Source organism: Eschrichtius robustus, chromosome 3 (assembly GCF_028021215.1).
Source record: "Eschrichtius robustus isolate mEscRob2 chromosome 3, mEscRob2.pri, whole genome shotgun sequence".
In the NCBI taxonomy this organism is placed as follows: Eukaryota; Metazoa; Chordata; class Mammalia; order Artiodactyla; family Eschrichtiidae; genus Eschrichtius; species Eschrichtius robustus.
In genome coordinates this window covers 103,513,676-103,533,526 of record NC_090826.1, presented here as the reverse complement: position 1 = coordinate 103,533,526, position 19,851 = coordinate 103,513,676, and the positions used below count along the sequence as shown (strand labels likewise).

Sequence of the window (19,851 nt, the reverse complement as noted above, 5' to 3'; positions counted from 1 at the left end):
CACCATATTAACAAATTGAAGGATAAAAACCATATGATCATCTCAATAGACGCAGAAAAAGCTTTTGACAAAATTCAACACCCATTTATGATAAAAACCCTCCAGTAAACTGGCATAGAGGGAACTTACCTCAACATAATAAAGGCCATATATGACAAACCCACAGCCAACATCGTTCTCAATGGTGAAAAACTGAAACCATTTCCTCTAAGATCAGGAACAAGACAAGGTTGTCCACTCTCCCCACTATTTGAGATTTTCTTGTTTCTTGAGGTAGGCTTGTATTGCTATAAACTTCGCTCTTAGAACTGCTTTTGCTGCATCCCATAGGTTTTGGATCGTCATGTTTTCATTGTCATTTGTCTCTAGGTATTTTTTGATTTTCTCTGTGATTTCTTCAGTGATCTCTTGCTTATTTAGTAACGTATTGTTTAGCCTCCATGTGTTTGAGTTTTTTATGTTTTTTTCCCTGTAACTGATTTCTAATCTCATAGCGTTGTGGTCTGAAAAGATGCTTGATATGATTTCAATTTTCTTAAATTTACTGAGGCTTAATTTATGACCCAAAATGTGATCTATCCTGGAGAATGTTCCATGCGCACCTGAGAACAAAGTGTAATCTGCTGGTTTTGGATGGAATGTCCTATAAATATCAATTAAATCTATCGGGTCTATTGTGTCATTTAAAGCTTCTGTTTCCTTAGTAATTTTCAGTTTGGATGATCTGTCCATTGGTGTAAGTGAGGTGTTAAAGTCTCCCACTATTGTGTTACTGTCGATTTCCTCTTTTATAGCTGTTAGCAGTTGCCTTATGTATTGAGGTGCTCCTGTGTTGGGAGCGTATATATTTATAATTGTTATATCTTCTTCTTGGATTGATCCCTTGATCCTTATGTAGTGTCCTTCCTTGTCTCTTGTAACAGTCTTTATTTTAAAGTCTATTTTATCTGATATGAGTATTGCTACTCCAGCTTTCTTTTGATTTCCATTTGCATGGAATATCTTTTTCCATCCCCTCACTTTCAGTCTGTATGTGTCCCTAGGTCTGAAGTGGGTCTCTTGTAGACAGCATATATATGAGTCTTGTTTTTTGTATCCATTCAGCAAGCCTGTGTCTTTTGGTTGGAGCATTTAATCCATTCACGTTTAAGGTAATTATTGATATGTATGTTCCTATGACCATTTTCTTAATTGTTTTGGGTTTGTTTTTGTTGGTCCTTTTCTTCTCTTGTGTTTCCCACTTAGAGAAGTTCCTTTAGCATTTGTTGTAGAGCTGGTTCAGTGGTGCTGAATTCAGTTAGCTTTTGCTTGTCTGTAAAGCTTTTGATTTCTCCATCGAATCTGAATGAGATCCTTGCCAGGTAGAGTAATCTTGGTTGTGGGTTCTTCCCTTTCATCACTTTAAGTATATCATGCCACTCCCTTCTGGCTTGTAGAGTTTCTGCTGAGAAATCAGCTGTTAATCTTATGGGAGTTCCCCTGTATGTTATTTGTCATTTTTCCCTTGCTGCTTTCAATAATTTTTCTTTGTCTTTAATTTTTGCCAATTTGATTACTCTGTGTCTTGGCGTGTTTCTCCTTGGATTTACCCTGTATGGGATTTGCTGCGCTTCCTGGACTTGGGTGGCTATTTCCTTTCCCATGTTAGGGAAGTTTTCAACTATAATTTCTTCAAATATTTTCTCTGGTCCTTTCTCTCTCTCTTCTCCTTCTGGGACCCCTATAATGCGAATGTTGTTGTGTTTAATGTTGTCCCAGAAGTTTCTTAAGCTGTCTTCATTTCTTTTCATTCTTTTTTCTTTATTCTGGTCCTCAGCAGTGAATTCCACCATTCTGTCTTCCAGGTCACTTATCCGTTCTTCTGCCTCAGTTATTCTGCTATTGATTCCTTCTAGTGTAGTTTTCATTTCAGTTATTGTATTGTTCATCTCTGTTTGTTTGTTCTTTAATTCTTCTAGGTCTTTGTTAAACATTTCTTGCATCTTCTTGATCTTTGCCTCCACTCTTTTCCCGAGGTCCTGGATCATCTTCACTATCATTATTCTGAATTCTTTTTCTGGAAAGTTGCCTATTTCCACTTCATTCATTTGTTTTTCTGGGGTTTTATCTTGTTCTTTCATCTGGTACATAGCCCTCTGCCTTTTCATCTTGTCTATCTTTCTGTGAATGTGGTTTTTGTTCCACAGGCTGCAGGATTGTAGTTCTTCTTGCTTCTGCTGTCTGCCCTCTGGTGGATGAGGCTATCTTCACTCTCACCACTATTATTTAACATAGTTTTGGAAGCTTTAGCCGCAGCAATCAGAGAAGAAAAAGAAATAAAAGGAATCCAAATCGGAAAAGAAGAAGTAAAACTGTTACTACTTGCAGATGACATGATACTATACACAGAGAATCCTAAAGATGCTACCAGAAAACTACTAGAGCTAATCAATGAATTTGGTAAAGTAGCAGGATACAAAATTAATGCACAGAAATCTCTTGCATTCCTATACACTAATGATGAAAAGTCTGAAAGAGAGATTAAGGAAACACTCCCATTTACCACTGCAACAAAAAGAATAAAATACCTAGGAATAAACTTACTTAAGGAGACAAAAGACCTATATGCAGAAAACTATAAGACACTGATGAAAGAAATTAAAGATGATACAAACACATGGAGAGATACACCATGTTCTTGGATTGGAAGAATCAACATTGTGAAAATGACTATACTACCCAAAGCAATCTACATATTCAAGGCAATCCCTATGAAACTACCAATGGCATTTTTCACAGAACTAGAACAAAAAATTTCACAATTTGTATGGAAACACAAAAGACCCCGAATAGCCAAAGCAATCTTGAGAAAGAAAAACGGAGCTGGAGGAATCAGGCTCCCAGACTTCAGACTAAACTACAAAGCTACAGTAATCAAGACAATATGGTACTGGCACAAAACCAGAAATATAGATCAATGGAACAGGATAGAAAGCCCAGAGATAAACCCATGCACATATGGTCACCTTATTTTTGATAAAGGAGGCAAGAATATACAATGGAGAAAAGACAGCCTCTTCAATAAGTGGTGCTGGGAAAACTGGACAGCTACATGTAAAAGAATGAAATTAGAACGCTCCCTAACACCATACACAAAATTAAACTCAAAATGGATTAAAGACCTAAATGTAAGGCCAGATACTATAAAACTCTTAGAGGAAAACATAGGCAGAACACTCTATGACTTAAATCACAGCAAGATCGTTTTTGACCCACCTCCTAGAGGAATGGAAATAAAAACAAAAATAAACAAATGGGACCTAATGAAACTTACAAGCTTTTGCACAGCAAAGGAAACCATACACAAGACGAAAAGACAACCCTCAGAATGGGAGAAAATATTTGCAAACGAAGCAACTGACAAAGGATTAATCTCCAAAATTTACAAGCAGCTCATGCAGCTCAATATTAAAAAAACAAACAACCCAATCAAAAAATGGGCAGAAGACCTAAACAGACATTTCTCCAAAGAAGATATACAGATGGCCAACAGACACATGAAAGAATGCTCAACATCATTAATCATTAGAGAAATGCAAATCAAAACTACAATGAGGTATCATCTCACACCGGTCAGAATGGCCATCATCAGAAAATCTACAAACAATAAATGCTGGAGAGGGTGTGGAGAAAAGGGAACACTTCTGCACTGTTGGTGGGAATGTAAATTGATACAGCCACTATGGAGAACAGTATGGAGGTTCCTTAAAAAACTAAAAATAGAACTACCATACGACCCAGCAATCCCACTACTGGGCATATACCCTGAGAAAACCATAATTCAAAAAGAGTCATGTACCAAAATGTTCATTGCAGCTCTATTTACAATAGCCCGGACATGGAAGCAACCTAAGTGTCCATCATCGGATGAATGGATAAAGAAGATGTGGCACATATATACAATGGAATATTACTCAGCCATAAAAAGAAATGAAATGGACGTATTTGTAATGAGGTGGATGGAGTTAGAGTCTGTCATACAGAGTGAAGTAAGTCAGAAAGAGAAAAACAAATACAGTATGCTAACACATATATATGGAATCTAAGGAAAAAAAAAAGGTCATGAAGAACCTAGTGGCAAGATGGGAATAAAGACACAGACCTACTAAAGAGTGGACTTGAGGATATGGGGAGGGGGAGAGTTGAGATGTGACAGGGTGAGAGAGTGTCATGGACATATATACACTACCAAATGTAAAATAGATAGCTAGTGGGAAGCAGCCGCATAGCACAGGGAGATCAGCTCGGTGCTTTGTGACCACCTAGAGGGGTGGGATAGGGAGGGTGGGAGGGAGATGCAAGAGGGAGGAGATATGGGGATATATGTATATGTAGAGCTGATTCACTTTGTTATAAAGCAGAAACTAACACATCATTGTGAAGCAATTATACTTCAATAAAGATGTTTAAAAAAAAAAAAAAATGGGCAGAAGACCTAAATAGACATTTTTCCAAAGAAGATACACAGATTGCCAACAAACACATGAAAGGACGCTCAACATCACTAATCATTAGAGAAATGCAAATCAAAACTACAATGAGGTATCACCTCACACCGGTCAGAGTGGCCATCATCAAAACATCTACAAACAATAAATGCTAGAGAGGGTGTGGAGAAGAGGGAACCCTCCTGCACTGCTGGTGGGAATGTAAATTGATACGGCCACTATGGAGAACACTATGGAGGTTCCTTAAAAAACTAAAAATAGAACTACCATACGACCCAGCAATCCCACTACTGGGCATATACTCTGAGAAAACCATAATTCAAAAAGAGTCATGTACCACAATGTTCACTGCAGCTCTATTTACAATAGCCAGGACATGGAAGCAACCTAAGTGTCCATCGACTGATGAATGGATAAAGAAGACGTGGCACATATATACAATGGAATATTACTCAGCCATAAAAAGAAATGAAACTGAGTTATTTGTAGTGAGGTGGCTGGACCTAGAGACTGTCATACAGAGTGACGTTAAGTCAGAAAGAGAAAAACAAATACCATATGCTAACACATATATATGGAATCTAAAAAAAAAAAAAATGGTTCTTAAGAACCTAGGGGCAGGTCAGGAATAAAGACGCAGACGTAGAGAATGGACTCTAGGACACAGGGAGGGGGAAGGGTGAGCTGGGACGAAATGAGAGAGTGGCATGGACATATATACACTACCAAATGTAAAACAGCTAGCTAGTGGGAAGCAGTCGCATAGCACAGGGAGATCAGCTCGGTGCCTTGTGACCACCTAGAGGGGTGGGATAGGGAGGGTGGGAGGGAGACGCAAGAGGGAGGAGATATGGGGATATATGTATATGTAGAGCTGATTCACTTTGTTATAAAGCAGAAACTAACACATCATTGTAAAGCAATTATACTCCAAAATAAAGATGTTAAAAAAAATAAAAAATAAAGTGAAAAAAGCCAGACACAAAGGTTACATATTACATTCCATTTATGTGAAATGTCCAGAATACGCAAGTTTATGGAGACAGAGAGGAGATTAGTGGTTGCCAAGGGGTAGGAGATTGGGGAGCCGGGGGACTAAAGGGTGTCAGCTAAGGGTGCAGGTTTCTATTGGTTGCAATGAAAATGTTCTACAGTTGATTGTGGTGATGGTTGCACAACTCTGTGAATATACTGAAAACCACTGAACTATATATTTAAATGGATAAATTGTATGGCATGTGAATTATATTTCAATAAAATTGTTTAAAAAAATGAAGCCATTGGATCAAAACCCTAGGGTCCCTTCCAGCTCCATCTAGGGTTCAACAGGGTTCGCTGCTCACCTGAGGTTTGGAAGTCTATCTCAATAGGATTGGAGAGGCTGGTTGCTGCTTCTCGCCACAGGCTGCCCCTAACAGGGGACCAGGCTGTCACCATGCAGCGGTACAGCCCTGCATCCGAGACCTGAGTCTGGTACATTCGATAGCGAAATTCATCTTCCTGCACTTTCTCTAACACAACTCCATCCACTCGCGAGGCATCTGTCCAGTTCTCCAGCTTCACCACAGAATCCTGGTCCAGGGAGATGATGTACTTGGTTTCGTTGGGACTGGAGAGGTCCCCAACAGGCTTCTCAGCCATGATGAGAACCGAGTAGCGTGGCGACTTAATATTTTTGGAAGACACTTTGCAAGTCATCTCAAATGTATTTCCGGCAGCAAAGAAAGGCTTGGGCTGCCTTGCCTTCACCACAAGCACGGAATCTGCAATGAAGTACCAGAAAGACATGATTTCTAACAGGATTAGCTAAATGGATATGCATCTGAAAGCACAATGTCAGGGAAATAGGAATTTATTTGCAAATTGCCGCACAATAGCGTTTAAGAAAATCTGGAAACTCAGAAGAGAAATCACGTGTGTCAGTAAGCAGGCTGAAATCCACCACGCTGGAAGAGGCAGAGCTGTCTGATTCGATTTACTGGGTGTGAGGGAACAGGGGATGGATGGGTGAGAATTCGTTTTTAAGGATTTTCAAGTCCTTGAGAAGTTTCACCCAGAGCGAGGATTTGGGAAGCTGCTGGTGCCCCCAAGGATGTGAGGGAGAACTCGCTCTTAGTGAACTGGGGAAGACAGGGCTCTGGGCAATGCCATTTGCCTCTCCCCTCTGAGGCTCCACTGGGTACAGGAAAAGTACACTTAGCTTAACCAGCCTGCTTGGAAGAGCAAAGCAAGGGAGCAATGGGTTCTCTCTCTGTTTCATCATATGATGGTAACATTATAAAACAGATTATTACTAAAGTGACTGGAGCTTACACTTGTAGATCCAGTCATTTCCACAGAGATGCTATTTTAACATTCTGAACCAGTGTCCAGCGCTACTAACTTAAAGTGTGTGACTCCCTGCCTCTCTGTCAAAAAAAATAATCCCTAAGCATATACACATTAGAATTCATCTGTATTATAATAGCTCAGTGTCAGGCACTTGGAAGGTACTTAAATATTTGTTGAACGGATGGATAAATGAATTAAACACAACTCTTTTGTCCTTTAATGAGATAATTCTATAACCCATCTGGTACCAAACAAAATTTTTATGTTGGGGTTATTTTGGGAATAGTTGTTCCACCAAACCTATCAGGAGGACATGTATGTTATGGGGTCCCTCCAGAACCACTGATTCCTAAGGTTCCACTGAGCCATTCACATTCTTTCTTGGAGTTTAAATTTGTGAGATTAGAAGAGATCACTAAAGGTTAAACAAACAAAAAAAAAGTCCAAGGACTATGTCCTCAGGCATCTAATGTTCGAGGATCAGGAAAATGAACAGAAATCAGCAAAGGAGGCTGAGAAGAAGACTTACGAGGTTGGAGAAAAGCCCAGAGGGTAGGATCCCACAAGCCAAGGAAAAACCAAAGTATTTCCAAGAAGGGGGAATGATCAACTGTGTTAAGTCCTGCTAAGTCAAGTAAGATGACTAACAACTGGACTTTGCAATATGTCAATCACTAGTCATCTTAACACAAGCAGCTGGGGCAAAAGCCAGATTAGAGAACAGGAAGAGAGAAAATAGAGACACTGAGGACAAACAAATCAAATCCTTTGGCTATCAAAGGAAAGGAACAGAAATGAGTGGGCAAGGGGTATGGGGAACAGACAGATGGAGGGGGAAGCAAGACCAAGATTAGTTTAGCCTTAATTAAAAACAAAAAAACAAAAAAACCCACAACAAGAGATCTAAAACAGGCCAGTGGGAAACAATGGGAGTGATGTAGAAAGATAGGTGTGTTTACAGGATAGGCTGTTTGGAACTGAGAGTATGGAGGGCTCTCAGCCATCAGAAGTGAGATGTCTAATGCAGGGTGTGAGCTTGGGAGTGAATATCCAAATAGGACAGAGGTCATAATGATTAGAAAGGAGGACAGGGGACTGAGAATGAAAGGTTTCTCAACCTTAGATGCACCTGGGAACCACCTTGGGAGCATCTGACAATTCTAATGCCCAGACTGCACGGAACCTCAGGCCAATTAAGACAGAACCTCTTGTGGGACTCAAGCATCAGTATTTTTTTAAAGCTCCTCAGGTGATTCCAATGTGCAGCCAAATGTGACCCAGCGCCCATATGGATAGTGAAGCTAGCAAGACAGGAGGAAAACTGGAGAGTGGTTGGGAGACAAAGCTGAGCATCTTCAAAGAATGCATGAGGAGGACCCAGGAGTTGACAGGTGACGGCAATGAGAGGAGGTGGAATGATCTGATGACAGGAGATCTGAAGTTGGATGCTTTTAGGGAGGAGGGAAAAGAGTGTGGAGGCTGCAGTGAGGGACGAGGAGGGCACCTGACTCATCTAGGCCAGGTTACACTGTGGGAAGAAAACACCACCACTCAGGAAGGCTCCAGGGGAAATGGTGTCCTTGGGGAGAGCGAGGTGGGTCACGTTTACTGTGAGGAAGAGAAAGGACTATTCAGAGATGAGGTCAGGAAGCAGGAGATTTTGCCAAGTTCTAGAGGGCCCTGTTTGGGGTTTGGGGATTTCAGAGGCGTGGCAATGAGGCGACAGAAGCATGTGGTGGGCTGTACGGTGCTTCACATCCGGGGCACGAAGGAGGACCCGGGAGGCCTGGTCTTCCTGCAGTGATGGACTAGACCAGGGATAAAAGACTCGACAAGTCTGACATCCCAAGGCACACAGGGCTCTGAGCATTCGGGAGGAAACACATCAAAGAAACTGTTTCCCTTAAGTTCTTGTCAGCTCTCCCCAGGAACACTCTCTCTGAATGGGTGACTGACCGCTCCGGGGCAGGTGCAGTGGCCTGGGGCTGCCCACTCATTCTGGGGCATCTGAAATGTGCCTGCATCCAGCGGGAACTCATGGACCCGGATACACTCCCAAAGGCATGTGCAAAGTTTGGCTTCAGATCACCCAGCGGGGCCATAGTGTCGATGGCGTACCCCAGGCACCCTATGAGCTCCTACAAGATGATCTCCAACCACCGACCAAGCCCCAGCCCTCTTGTTGGACTTACCCTTCTCAGCGTCATCATCGTAAAGGGGTTCGTGCTGAGAATAAGAGGCACAGTCACTGGAGTGTGAATTTCTTGGATCCCTAGTGTAAATGGAAACCTGCAGAGTGACTGTGCATCTGAAAATGCACAGTGGGATGACTTAAGCCAAAACAAAACAAAAATGTTCATGAACAAGAAGGAAGTGCCTACCTTCTGATGCCCAAAATATGCTGACAGGTTTGGAGAAGACGTCCTTGCGCTTCACCCAGCTGTTGTTACGCTGTTTGGTCCAGGCAGACACAACACAGTAATAATTGCCCCTGTCTTCCTCTGTAGTCCTTTGGATTCGGAAATTGAACGTGTCTGTATGCTCCTTAGAAAAAATGAAGTCTCCGTCCTGGGCCCGCTGCTTGCTCCTCTCTCCGTATTTCAGGGTCCAGTCCCCGTTCATGACCGCAAGGAGCTCGCTGGTCACCACGTCATCGCTGCGCCGGTTCACCCTGTAGTACCAGGACACCGTGAAACGGACGCTCGCCTCGGTGCTCCCCACATCCACTATCCGGCATTCCAGCTCGGTGAGGTCGTCTGAGAACTCAGGGACCTTAGAAGCATTCAGGTACACCTGATAGTCTGGTTCTGAAAGAGAGAGAGGGGCCAGGATTAAAAAAAAAAAAAAAATCAAATCAGACAGAGCAATTTACCAAGAATCAGCAGCAAAAGGAATAAGACAAGCACTATGGTTGTCCTGACAATTAAATGCCCATTCTGTTAGCTACAGTGATAGAAACGGAAGTCTTTATGTTGTATGGGAAGGATCCTCGGAGAGTTTGTTATTGCAAAACTTTCACAGCACTGCCTCCACTATCCCCCCTCAAGAAAACCTCCCAAGGCCAGAAGCCAAATGTCCCCAGTCAGAGTCTTGATCTTTCCAGAGGGTGAGGCCAGCTGTTAGTTTCCCCAGGAAGTTGGAGTCTTCTGAGAAGAATCTCTTAAGAAGTTGGGTGTCCATGCTCTACACCAAGACGTTCTCTGGCATGCCAAGCAGTGCCCAGAGACCTCCAAAGCCCCCGCTGGCACAGCACTGGGAAACCCAACCTCAGAGTACATTCTAGCTCTTGAGGCCAGTCAACCCACCGTGTCGCGGGTTCCTGCCATCCTTGGCTTTGCCCCAAAAGGCAAGGCCCTCAGGTCATCATTCCTCCTGTGTATGGCCATCCTCAAACCCCCCAAACGGTATTTTTTTCACTGACACACGTAACTCTCCCATTCAATTCTGCCAACCTTGAAGGCAGCTCACTGTGATCCTGGCTCTAGTAAAGCCCGCTCACTATGACCATCCTGCTTCCTGCCAGGCACAAATTCTGATGAGGGAGGGAGGGAAGCCAGCAAGTGCTCTCCTAGTGTCCCCACTGCCACTGTCACAGTCTTGTTATTTTTCACTTGTATAGAACCCCTCCTCCTGTGAGGTTCACTGTTTGCATTTAATCCATTTCTGCAACTCCACATTTCAAAGCCTCCCAGGAACTGGTATGAGGACCCCCTTCATTGCTTCCTTTCCTCTACCAATACCTCCTCTGCGTGTCACATCTAATTATCTGAAGTTCTCCAGTCACTGCAGTCTCGCACCACCGGGTGACCTGTTTGCGGTGGCCTCTCCTCTTGACTGCCCTGCAAACTTGCTCTCATTCTTCAATGTCACCGCCTCTGTGCTCCCTTCCTGGACACCCTTTCTCTGTGTTCCCATAAGCCGTGTAGATACTGTTGTAAAGCAGTTATTACTCCTTGCTTGAAGGTCTTGTCCCTAAGGTTCAAACATACAGCCTTGTATACAGTAGTCACTCAATAAATGTTTGCTGCCTCGATGCTAAGACTTCTGGAAAAAGCTACATTTTTCTCCTGTAGTGCTTTGCCTGCTAGGAGACAAATGATTCTACCTAAACAGAACTTTCCATTTGCCAACACTGTATTCACATCACCTCCATCAAACAGTTTAGTTTTATTTAACGTTGCTTTTATTTATGACTCATACAAATTATAAACTGCTGAGGTCAAGGAACTGTTGTTTTGTGATTTATACTTCTAACGAAATGCATAACATCATGGCTTCCCCAAGAATGACTCAGTGGCCAGGAAATGTAAAGAACTCAAAATCCGAATTCCCTCAAATGTCATCTTCACAAGCACTTAATTGCAAGTGAGCCTGGACCCTGTGCCATAAAAAGCTGAACCAGCGCAGCTCTGCCCGCTGATGGGAGAATGTCCTCAGTGATGTGGACGCTACAGAGAAATATGCTAGAATGTCATCGGCCACCTCGTTTCACAGGTGAATGTGTTAAAATGCACAGCTGGGGGGTTTCCTGGCCCTGGGCAGCGTGCTCACACACACGCTGCCTCTCCAGTGACTGCTGACTGTGGAACAAACACTGAAATGTATTTACACCATCACACGCATAAGACGAGGTATTCCCAACTTAGCCCACATCCAGGGTTTCAGACCCTTTCCTCATGTGGGACTTTAGCACAGCAACTAGAGTGAGGACAAGGACAACCAAGTTTATTTAATGTGGAAAGGACAGGCTTGAACTGGTTGTGCGCACAGCAAGACTGCCCTCCTCAGTCCTGTCAGGACCAAATGGGAACACCAGATCATCAAGAGTCCTCATGAAGCAGCAGCAGCTTGCTCCATTCCGAGCACAACGCGAAGACCCTTCGCATGTGTCACCACATTAACCTGAACAACAAACCGTGAAGCAGTAAAGAGCAGTGGTGAGGAGCCAGGGGTCTGGAAGCCAGACTGTATTTGAATCCTGGCTCTGCCTTCACTTGCTGTGTGACCTTGGGCAGATTACTTAACCTCTCTGGTGCCTCATCTGTAAAAATGGGGAGAATAACAGTAACCACCTCATAATGTTATCATGAGGATTAATAGTTAAAATAATATACGTGAAAGTGCTTAGACTGGTGCCTGGTCCGTGTATGTGTGGCAGGGGTGTGGGGGGTGTGCTGGCAGAGGTGGGTGCGGAGTGAGGTGAATTGGGTTGTGAATGTGTTATTCTTGAGATGCAATGGAGACACCAAGTCAAGATGCTACGGACAGAGCTCTGTGCCAGTGTTTGAACCTGGAGTCTAAGACACAGCTGGGGCCAAAGCAGGGGAACAGACAGACAGACACACACACACACACACACACACACACACACACACACACACACACAGCTAAAACCTCACTCCAACCACGCACAGCTGGCCCCTCCTCCTAACTTTCCAACCGCTGCTCCTGGTACCACACCCCACCGTTCACTCTCCCAGTCCCCCCTCTTGAAAGGTGTGCCATATCCCACTCTCTTCAGACGGTGCCTAAGTCTCCCAATTCTCCCTCCTCAGTGTCTCTTCCACTTCTCACATTCCAGGCCTCACACACAGTAGGTGCTCTATAAATATCTGTGCATAGAAGTGAAAACCTCACGACCACCATTCCCGTCCTGGCCCTCTGCCACCACCAGCCAAGACTATTGTAATAACCTTCCAACCCGCCTCTAGGCTAACACCACCAGCAGGTCACCTGTTCAAGAAGCCTCCTAGCAGGTGGCTTTTCTCTCACCTACTGAGTGAAGAACACACTCTCCAGCCTGGCATTCAAGGCCCTGCAGAGTGTGAGTCTAAAGCCCTCTGTCCAGCCCCACCGCCCACTGCCCTCTTGTACACGCTCGTCTACTCTGTGCCGGTGGCACCTGTTACCACTCCCTCATCGCCTCCGCTGCTTCTTCCCGCTGTTGCCTCTGCCTCAGCACCTGGGACACCTGCTCAGTAAGGCGCTGAGTAAATGACTGAGCCGATTCCCCCATTCTACTCCCTCCTCTCCCCCTAGATGGATCTGTTTAAATCTATGTATCCAAATGTGGAGAAAGGAGAGGACAGGGGTTGCAGTGTATGCGCATCTAGTTACAGGAATGCCAGCTTGGCAGAAGAGCAAAATCTCTTCATTGACCGGTTGGTCTCCTTGTTCTCTGTTAAAACTAAATCTTAGGCCCGCAAAAGGAGGATCCTAATGCAAAAACAAACAAACACGTGGATTCCTGTGGACTTACAAGGCATAAGTTCCAGTGATTTAAAGGATGTGCAAATGTCATCTGAACTATCCCCCAGCCTTGGAGGCCGCCTTCTGACTTACACTCCTAGAAAAGATATGACTCCACTACATCAGAATGGTAGGCGTGTGAGTGGGTTCCTATTTCTTTTATGTTTTGGTGCATGTATGGAAATCTTCCTTTATTGTTGTTTCACAATTTTAAAACTTGTTGGCAGAGATTGGGCCTATTCCTCAAGGTCCATCGTGCACAGACCTCTTCAGGTAGCCTCTCTTACTGAACAGGAAGCCTCCTGTGAACTCATCAGCCTGTCCCACCTCTACTTCTTATTCAGCAAACATTCACAGAGACCCTACCACCCGCCAGGTTCCCTGCTCTCTGAGGACTTCACTTGAACATTGCCTTGAACTTCAGTTACAGGTCTGTCTGCCTCATGGACCTTCTATAGGGCTCTTCTCAGGTTCTGGGACCCCCTACTTGATTCATCTGTGTGTGCTATGTATGCAGTGCCTTGTACATAAAAGACATTAACACACTTGCTGAACTGGACTAAATTTAATATTTTGCATAAAAATGCTCATTTTCAGCATAAGCATTACACTACTGATTACTGCTATATTCTGCTTGATCTCATCAAGAAATCATCTAAGAATGTAATAGTGGTTATGTTTAAAAAATGCTTATCAGTTAAAGATGCACACTAAAGTATTTAATGGCAAAATGACATGATGTCTGCGATGTGTTTTACATTCTTCCAGAAGGAAAAAAAAAAGAGGGGGCAGGGGAAAGAAAGAAAGAGAGAGAGTGTGTGTGCGTGTGTGCGTCTAGGGGAGGGAAGAGAGATAAAATAAGATTAGCAAAATACTGATAACTGTTGAAGCTGGTGGTTTGTTCTACTTCTGGGTAAATTTCTACTCCAAGAGTTTAACACAAACAAACAACCCACCCACATCGTAAGCCCTTCCACAGAATACTGAGGCCAGTCTAAGGCAAGACATCACTAACCTTCCGAGAAACAAGGCTCTCTCCCTAATCTAGCTCCCAGGACGACCTGCTCATTTACACACCACCTCCTGAAGCTGCGGCCTCCCATAGTGCAAGCCCCAGCAAGAAAGACTTTGTGTTTTGATTATGGGTCATTAAACTCCTTTGTTATAACTTTCAAAACAATGAAAATGTTCCGAATCATTGGTTAATTTGTAAAAGCAGATATTTTGTGCCTACCACATGCAGGGACCTGAACCGGGGGATTTCACAGATTACCTCATTTATTCACTCTCACAACAATTCCGTAAGGAAGGTACAAGGATACTAATAACTGGCATTTATGGAGGGCTTCCTGTATGCCAGGGACCCAGGCCATACACTTTCCTTGCATTCTCGTTTAATCTTCAGAACAGCCTTATATGATAGATACTATTTTCACGTACTTTTCCTAAACCAAACCAAACCAAACCAAAACCGAAATCAAAGCCCAAAGGAGGTTAAGTTCGAAGACTAAGATCTTGCACAGCGCGGGGCGGGGAGGAGAATCATAGGAGAGGCTTTGGCTCCGTGGCTTGGCTCCCACTAGGGCCGAATTGCACAACCTCATTACACACCCAGTTATTCATGCTTCTCAAAGCCAGCTGCATCCCAGAAGACAAGAGGGATGATAACAGCTGAGGCACTGATCCTGAACTGTGTACAACAGGGCCATGTTCTAATACCCCCCTTTTGAAGCTTAGTTAACTTGGGAGAGCTAATTAGATGAAGAGGCTGCAAGCACGAGTCAGAAGAAACAGGAGGAAGAGGGCCCTTTTTTCTGCCGATGCCAGTTTTATCACCCTGAACTGGGCAGGTACGTTAGATGCAGCTGAGCGAGTTGACTAATTGTCAAAGAGTTGCCACTATCATCATTGGTATACAGCAATTAAATATTCTCTGGGACTTCCCTGGTGGTCCAGAGGTTAGGACTCCGGGCCTCCACAGCCCGGTGCCCGGGTTCGATCCCTGGTTAGGAACTAAGATCCTGCAAGTCTCGCAGCACAGCCAAAAAAACAAAAAGCCCAATTAAATATTCTCTAACATTTAAAAAGAGAAGGCTATAAATAAGGAGCTGTTATTACTTTACCCCACTTAGGAGAACCATTATTATGAGGTTGCAGTCAGCATTAGTCATTTCAGAGCAATAGAGATAACATTATTTGAATGGAATACCTATGCCCCACACCCAAAGTGACAATCATGCCGTTTTTTTTCTTTCTTCATCCTCACTCACTCCTCCCAGAGAAAGAAGAGAGAATTACCAGATTTGGGGGCAGAGGCAAGAAAGGGGCTAGGTGTGGTCAGCTCAGCCCCTTTTCTTTGGACCCACACATTCCTCGTTCTCCATGCCCTAAGACACCCCCGTGGCTTACCTGGTTAAGAACTTGGTGGGGTAGAGCATGTTCTATATTGACTCTCCCCCCAAAAACACCAATAAATCACAACCCCACCACCATGAAAATGTATAGAGCACTTAAGTGCCAGGCACTGCGTGAAGCACTCTATATGCATTATCCCACGAAGCCAAGAAAACCAAAGCTTAGAAACCATAAGCGGTAAGCCCAAGATAACACGCCTAGAAGGTGGTGGAGCAGGACTCCATCGCTCTTCTGCCTTCAGAGATAATCCTGGACGGACAGCTGATCGTAGCTGCCCATAAAATTCTGCAGATCTAAATCTTATCTTCTGTAGATGGCAAAGAACTCTCAAGTCTCCACCAAGTACTTAGCAGATTAACAGCTCCTTTTAGAGAAAAATAATTACCGTCCTCGCTGGCACACGGCTGGAAGAGGGGACGGTCCTCAAGTGGGGAAGAATGCAAATCAGGTGCCTAAGCCTGAATAGCACAACTCAGCTCTGCCGTGTCCTGCTCATGTATCTGAAGCCCGTGGAACCCTCTCCAATTAACACCACAGAAGTCTGGGACTTCAGGCAGAGAGCTCAACCATGAACTGATTAGTATCCAACTCTTGCCAAGGGCTCATTTAAGACATCTGATAGCAGAGAGAGATGGCTTAACATGCACATTAAGCAGCCATTCCTCCAGATTCTCTATAGTTTTAGCCACATACTAAATTGGATCAACACAAAGCAACATTCGTCCTCCATAGTAACTCAGTTTCTTACAAAAACTCCTTCACACACTTAAGATGTATGCCTTCAGCTTTTAAGGGGAGTGGATATAAGAAACATCCATTTAAACAATCACTTAGAGCTTTTGTAAAAGAACAGTTGAAAGCACTGTCCATTATGCTATCGAATGCCCCTTAAATAAAAAAAGCACATGATCGGGCTTCCCTGGTGGCGCAGTGGTTGAGAATCTGCCTGCCAATGCAGGGGACACGGGTTCGAGCCCTGGTCTGGGAAGATCCCACATGCCGTGGAGCAACTAGGCCCGTGAGCCACAATTACTGAGCCTGCGCGTCTGGAGCCTGTGCTCCGCAACAAGAGAGGCCGCGATAGTGAGAGGCCCGCGCACCGCGATTAAGAGTGGCCCCCGCTTGCCGCAACTAGAGAAAGCCCTCGCACAGAAACGAAGACCCAACACAGCCAAAAATAAATAAATAAATAAATAAATAAAAAGCGCATGATAAATTCAATGCCAAGAAAAAGTTTGTCTCTCTTTTGTTTGTTTTCCATCATCAGAGGAGGACTGTATAATCACATCTCTTTGGCCTCAACTCTCCAAAACTTCAGAGGCAAGTTCAGTGCTCAAATGCAGTAACTAATCCATCCCAACCATCTTGCAATACCTATTCTTTGTTTTTTTTTTTTTTTTTTACCCCTTTTGATCTTGATTTTATTTTTGTGCCTCCTGCTTTAAATGGGACTTCGTTTTGCAACCCAACTTAAATCTTTTTCCCTTCAAAAGTAGGGCATCCATCCTAAGTAAAGAGATTTTTTCTTACCCTCTAAAAAATTGTAGTCCTCCCAGCTGCTACAAGTGCTCTTGGACTCGACAGACCCATTCACGTCATTGCCCTGATCGCTCTGGTTAACATGATGGAACGTGAGAAGACCCCAATCAACTTCAACCCCTCATCTACTCAGTGCGCCCAAGCAAATGAGGACAAGAACCACCCAGCTTTTAGGACTCTGTGCTTTAGAGTTTCAGGAGTGAAGCTGATCCCCAAAGCCAAACTGTTTCCATATAGGATGACAATACTTGGGACAGACTCCCCTCAAGATGAAAATACTTGGGACAGACTTGACCTAGGGCCATAATTCTGTCCAAGCCATTCTAAACGTTTCTTTTGAAATAAAAGGAACAAGCGTTAACCGCTGCATAGATTCTATTTTCCAAAGATGATGCAGTAACGTTTCCCATCTCACATGCCCTTTTTGCAATGTGACCTTGCTGGTCTCCCATTAAGAGATGGGGTCTCTTTCTCTACCCCCTTGAACTTGGACAGACTCTGTGATGGCTCTGACCAATAGAAAACAGCGGGGGTGCACTGTGCCAGTCCCAGGGATAGCTTTCAACTAGCCAGGCACTTCTACTTCCTGTGTCTTGGCAGCCAGCTGCCGTGTAAGAAGAATGACTGTCCTGAGGAGACGGCGCCATGAGAAACCCAAGCCACACGGACAGGGCCTGGATGAGACACCACGTGGGGACAGAGAGAGACGCCCTGGAACGTGGTGACAAGTGCATGGGAAAGCCATCTGGAAGGGGATCCCTAGCCCTAGCTGTCCCAGCTGTCACCATGTACATCAGAGATGAACCCCATTGAGTCCTTCCCTAATTCCTGACCCTCAAAATTGTGAGCAAAATGAAAATCAGTGGTTTTCAGGTGGGGATTGGGACAGTACCTCACTCGCACTGTTTGTGGGGATCAAATATTTAATGCATGTAAAGCCCTTGGCCCAGTCCCTGGCACGCAGTTAAGTGTTCAATACATGGTAGTTATTATTTTTAATCTGTCAGGTAGCAAAATTGAGCATTTTCTGTAATACCTGCCTAGGGAACTGGCTTTCTCAAGAGCTCTTTTGTGACAACATTCCACAGTCACACAACATAAGATGACCTATCTAAATAGAGTACTTCCTGCCTTATTGCCACCTCTCAGTTAGCCTCAGCAGGCCCCAATTTACATGTGGCATGGTATCCACATGCATACGCAGACATGTTGTAGATCTAGAGAGAATCACACAGTGTCAAGCCAGGCCTGATCACTGCTGAGCGGAGAATCCAATCAGGAGGTCCTGGAGAAAAAGCCTACTGCTGTACTCAGGCCCAACTCGCCTCCTGACAAGTGTCCAGGGAGCTGTAATGGTATGAGTCACAGGCACAGGGAAGGAGGAGAGATTTAAGGGGAAGACAGGAGAAGAATACCACTTACACTCCTGGCAGGTTTGCCCGTGTGCAGTTATCTCTGAATATTCTGAGCTGAACGTTATTGCTTTCTTTGCAATTCTTCTTTTCCTATGCACATACTTTAACATACCCATGTGTTGGTGCTGTTTTATCTACCCATCAGGCCAACGTTTACTGAGTGCCCATTACGTGCAAAGAACTGCGAGAGATGTGGGGTCTGGGGCCTTAGATCAGCCAGGGAAAAGCACACTGACAGCTTTCACAACAACCGTGTTGGATCCTCAGAATAATAACCAAACCTTTTCCCACAATTTAGTCTCTTTATTTCTTCCCACTCTCCGGAGAACACAGCCACCAACAAATCCCTTCCAGCTAAAAGAGCCCATTCCCTCCCGGAGCTCCCCTCCTGTTTCCTGACAGTCGCTGCATCTCTCCTCCCGGGGTAGGCTGGGATCAGTGCATGAGGACTTCAAAGAGGCCCTCAAATTGGAGTGCAGGCAGCACTGTCGTAAAAAAAAACGAAAGGGAGAGAGAGAGAGAGAGAGACCCATTTGAGCTGTGATTCTAAGTCGGTGGGGGAGGGGTGCGGAGCGTCTGCGCTGGGATCTGACAGCACCGCACAATGCACCGAGGATCAGGGCTGCGGGACACATTCAGCTCCAGAGATGAAAACTCTTCTTCTGGTGCTGACAACATCTGTTTTATTTTGAAGGTTGCTAAGGAGAGTTCTAGCTGGGCTAACATTGTCCCAGTTCAGTACTTCATGATGAGTTTCTCGCGCGGAGTTCAGACGGCAGGAATAAAAGCTCGCCAGATGAACCCGCTCCTTTCACTTTGCAGATATCAAAGAATCACTTTGCTCCCAGGGATGACTAACACCCCGCCTGGTCTCGCTCAGAATTGGACAGACCCTCTGCTTACTCTCTTTATTACTCATCTTCTCCCTGCCCCCTCTGTCCCCACTTGCCAACTCCCCATCTTTGCCAAATAACAGCTTATTAGGAAGAAACAGACAGGGAATGTGCCACTAGCCCAGGAGAAGATTTCACTGCAGAGACAAGGAAGAGCTGAGAAATGAGCTGGGGCTCACGGCGGGAGGATGTTTAGCGTTAGACAAAGGAGGAAATGATTTCCGAGCCTTTAAAGATCTGTTTTACCTCCTAACAGAGCAATGCCAAATGCCTTCATGCGGGCTCGGAACAGTCAGGGGACAGTAGAGAGATCAAGCTCAAAACAGGGAAGAGGCTAACCGGCAAGCCTGTCTCCATCTTTGCAGTAATGGACGTGGGAAGCGAAGCACTCCACACTCCACCCCGCCCCATCCTGCCTAAGTTCACTTGCAATTAATTACAAGATAGTAACAAAATTAGGAAAAGTCAGCCCTGGAGGGCAAGCATTCAGGAAAATAAGAGATGGGGAAGATGAGCATGGTA

At 44.5% G+C, this 19,851-nt stretch overlaps 1 protein-coding gene across 1 annotated transcript in view; it reads right to left on the bottom strand.

Annotated features, from left to right (window-relative positions):
* PTGFRN (prostaglandin F2 receptor inhibitor) overlaps positions 1-19,851 on the bottom strand; it is a 76,848-nt gene that overhangs the window by 17,789 nt on the left and 39,208 nt on the right. Inside the window, exons 5-6 of the mRNA XM_068540583.1 lie at positions 9,200-9,625; positions 5,831-6,250 (exon numbers count right to left, since the gene is read on the bottom strand). Of these exons, the coding sequence (XP_068396684.1) occupies positions 5,831-6,250; positions 9,200-9,625 (846 nt within the window). The remainder of the gene's footprint in view (positions 1-5,830; positions 6,251-9,199; positions 9,626-19,851) is intronic.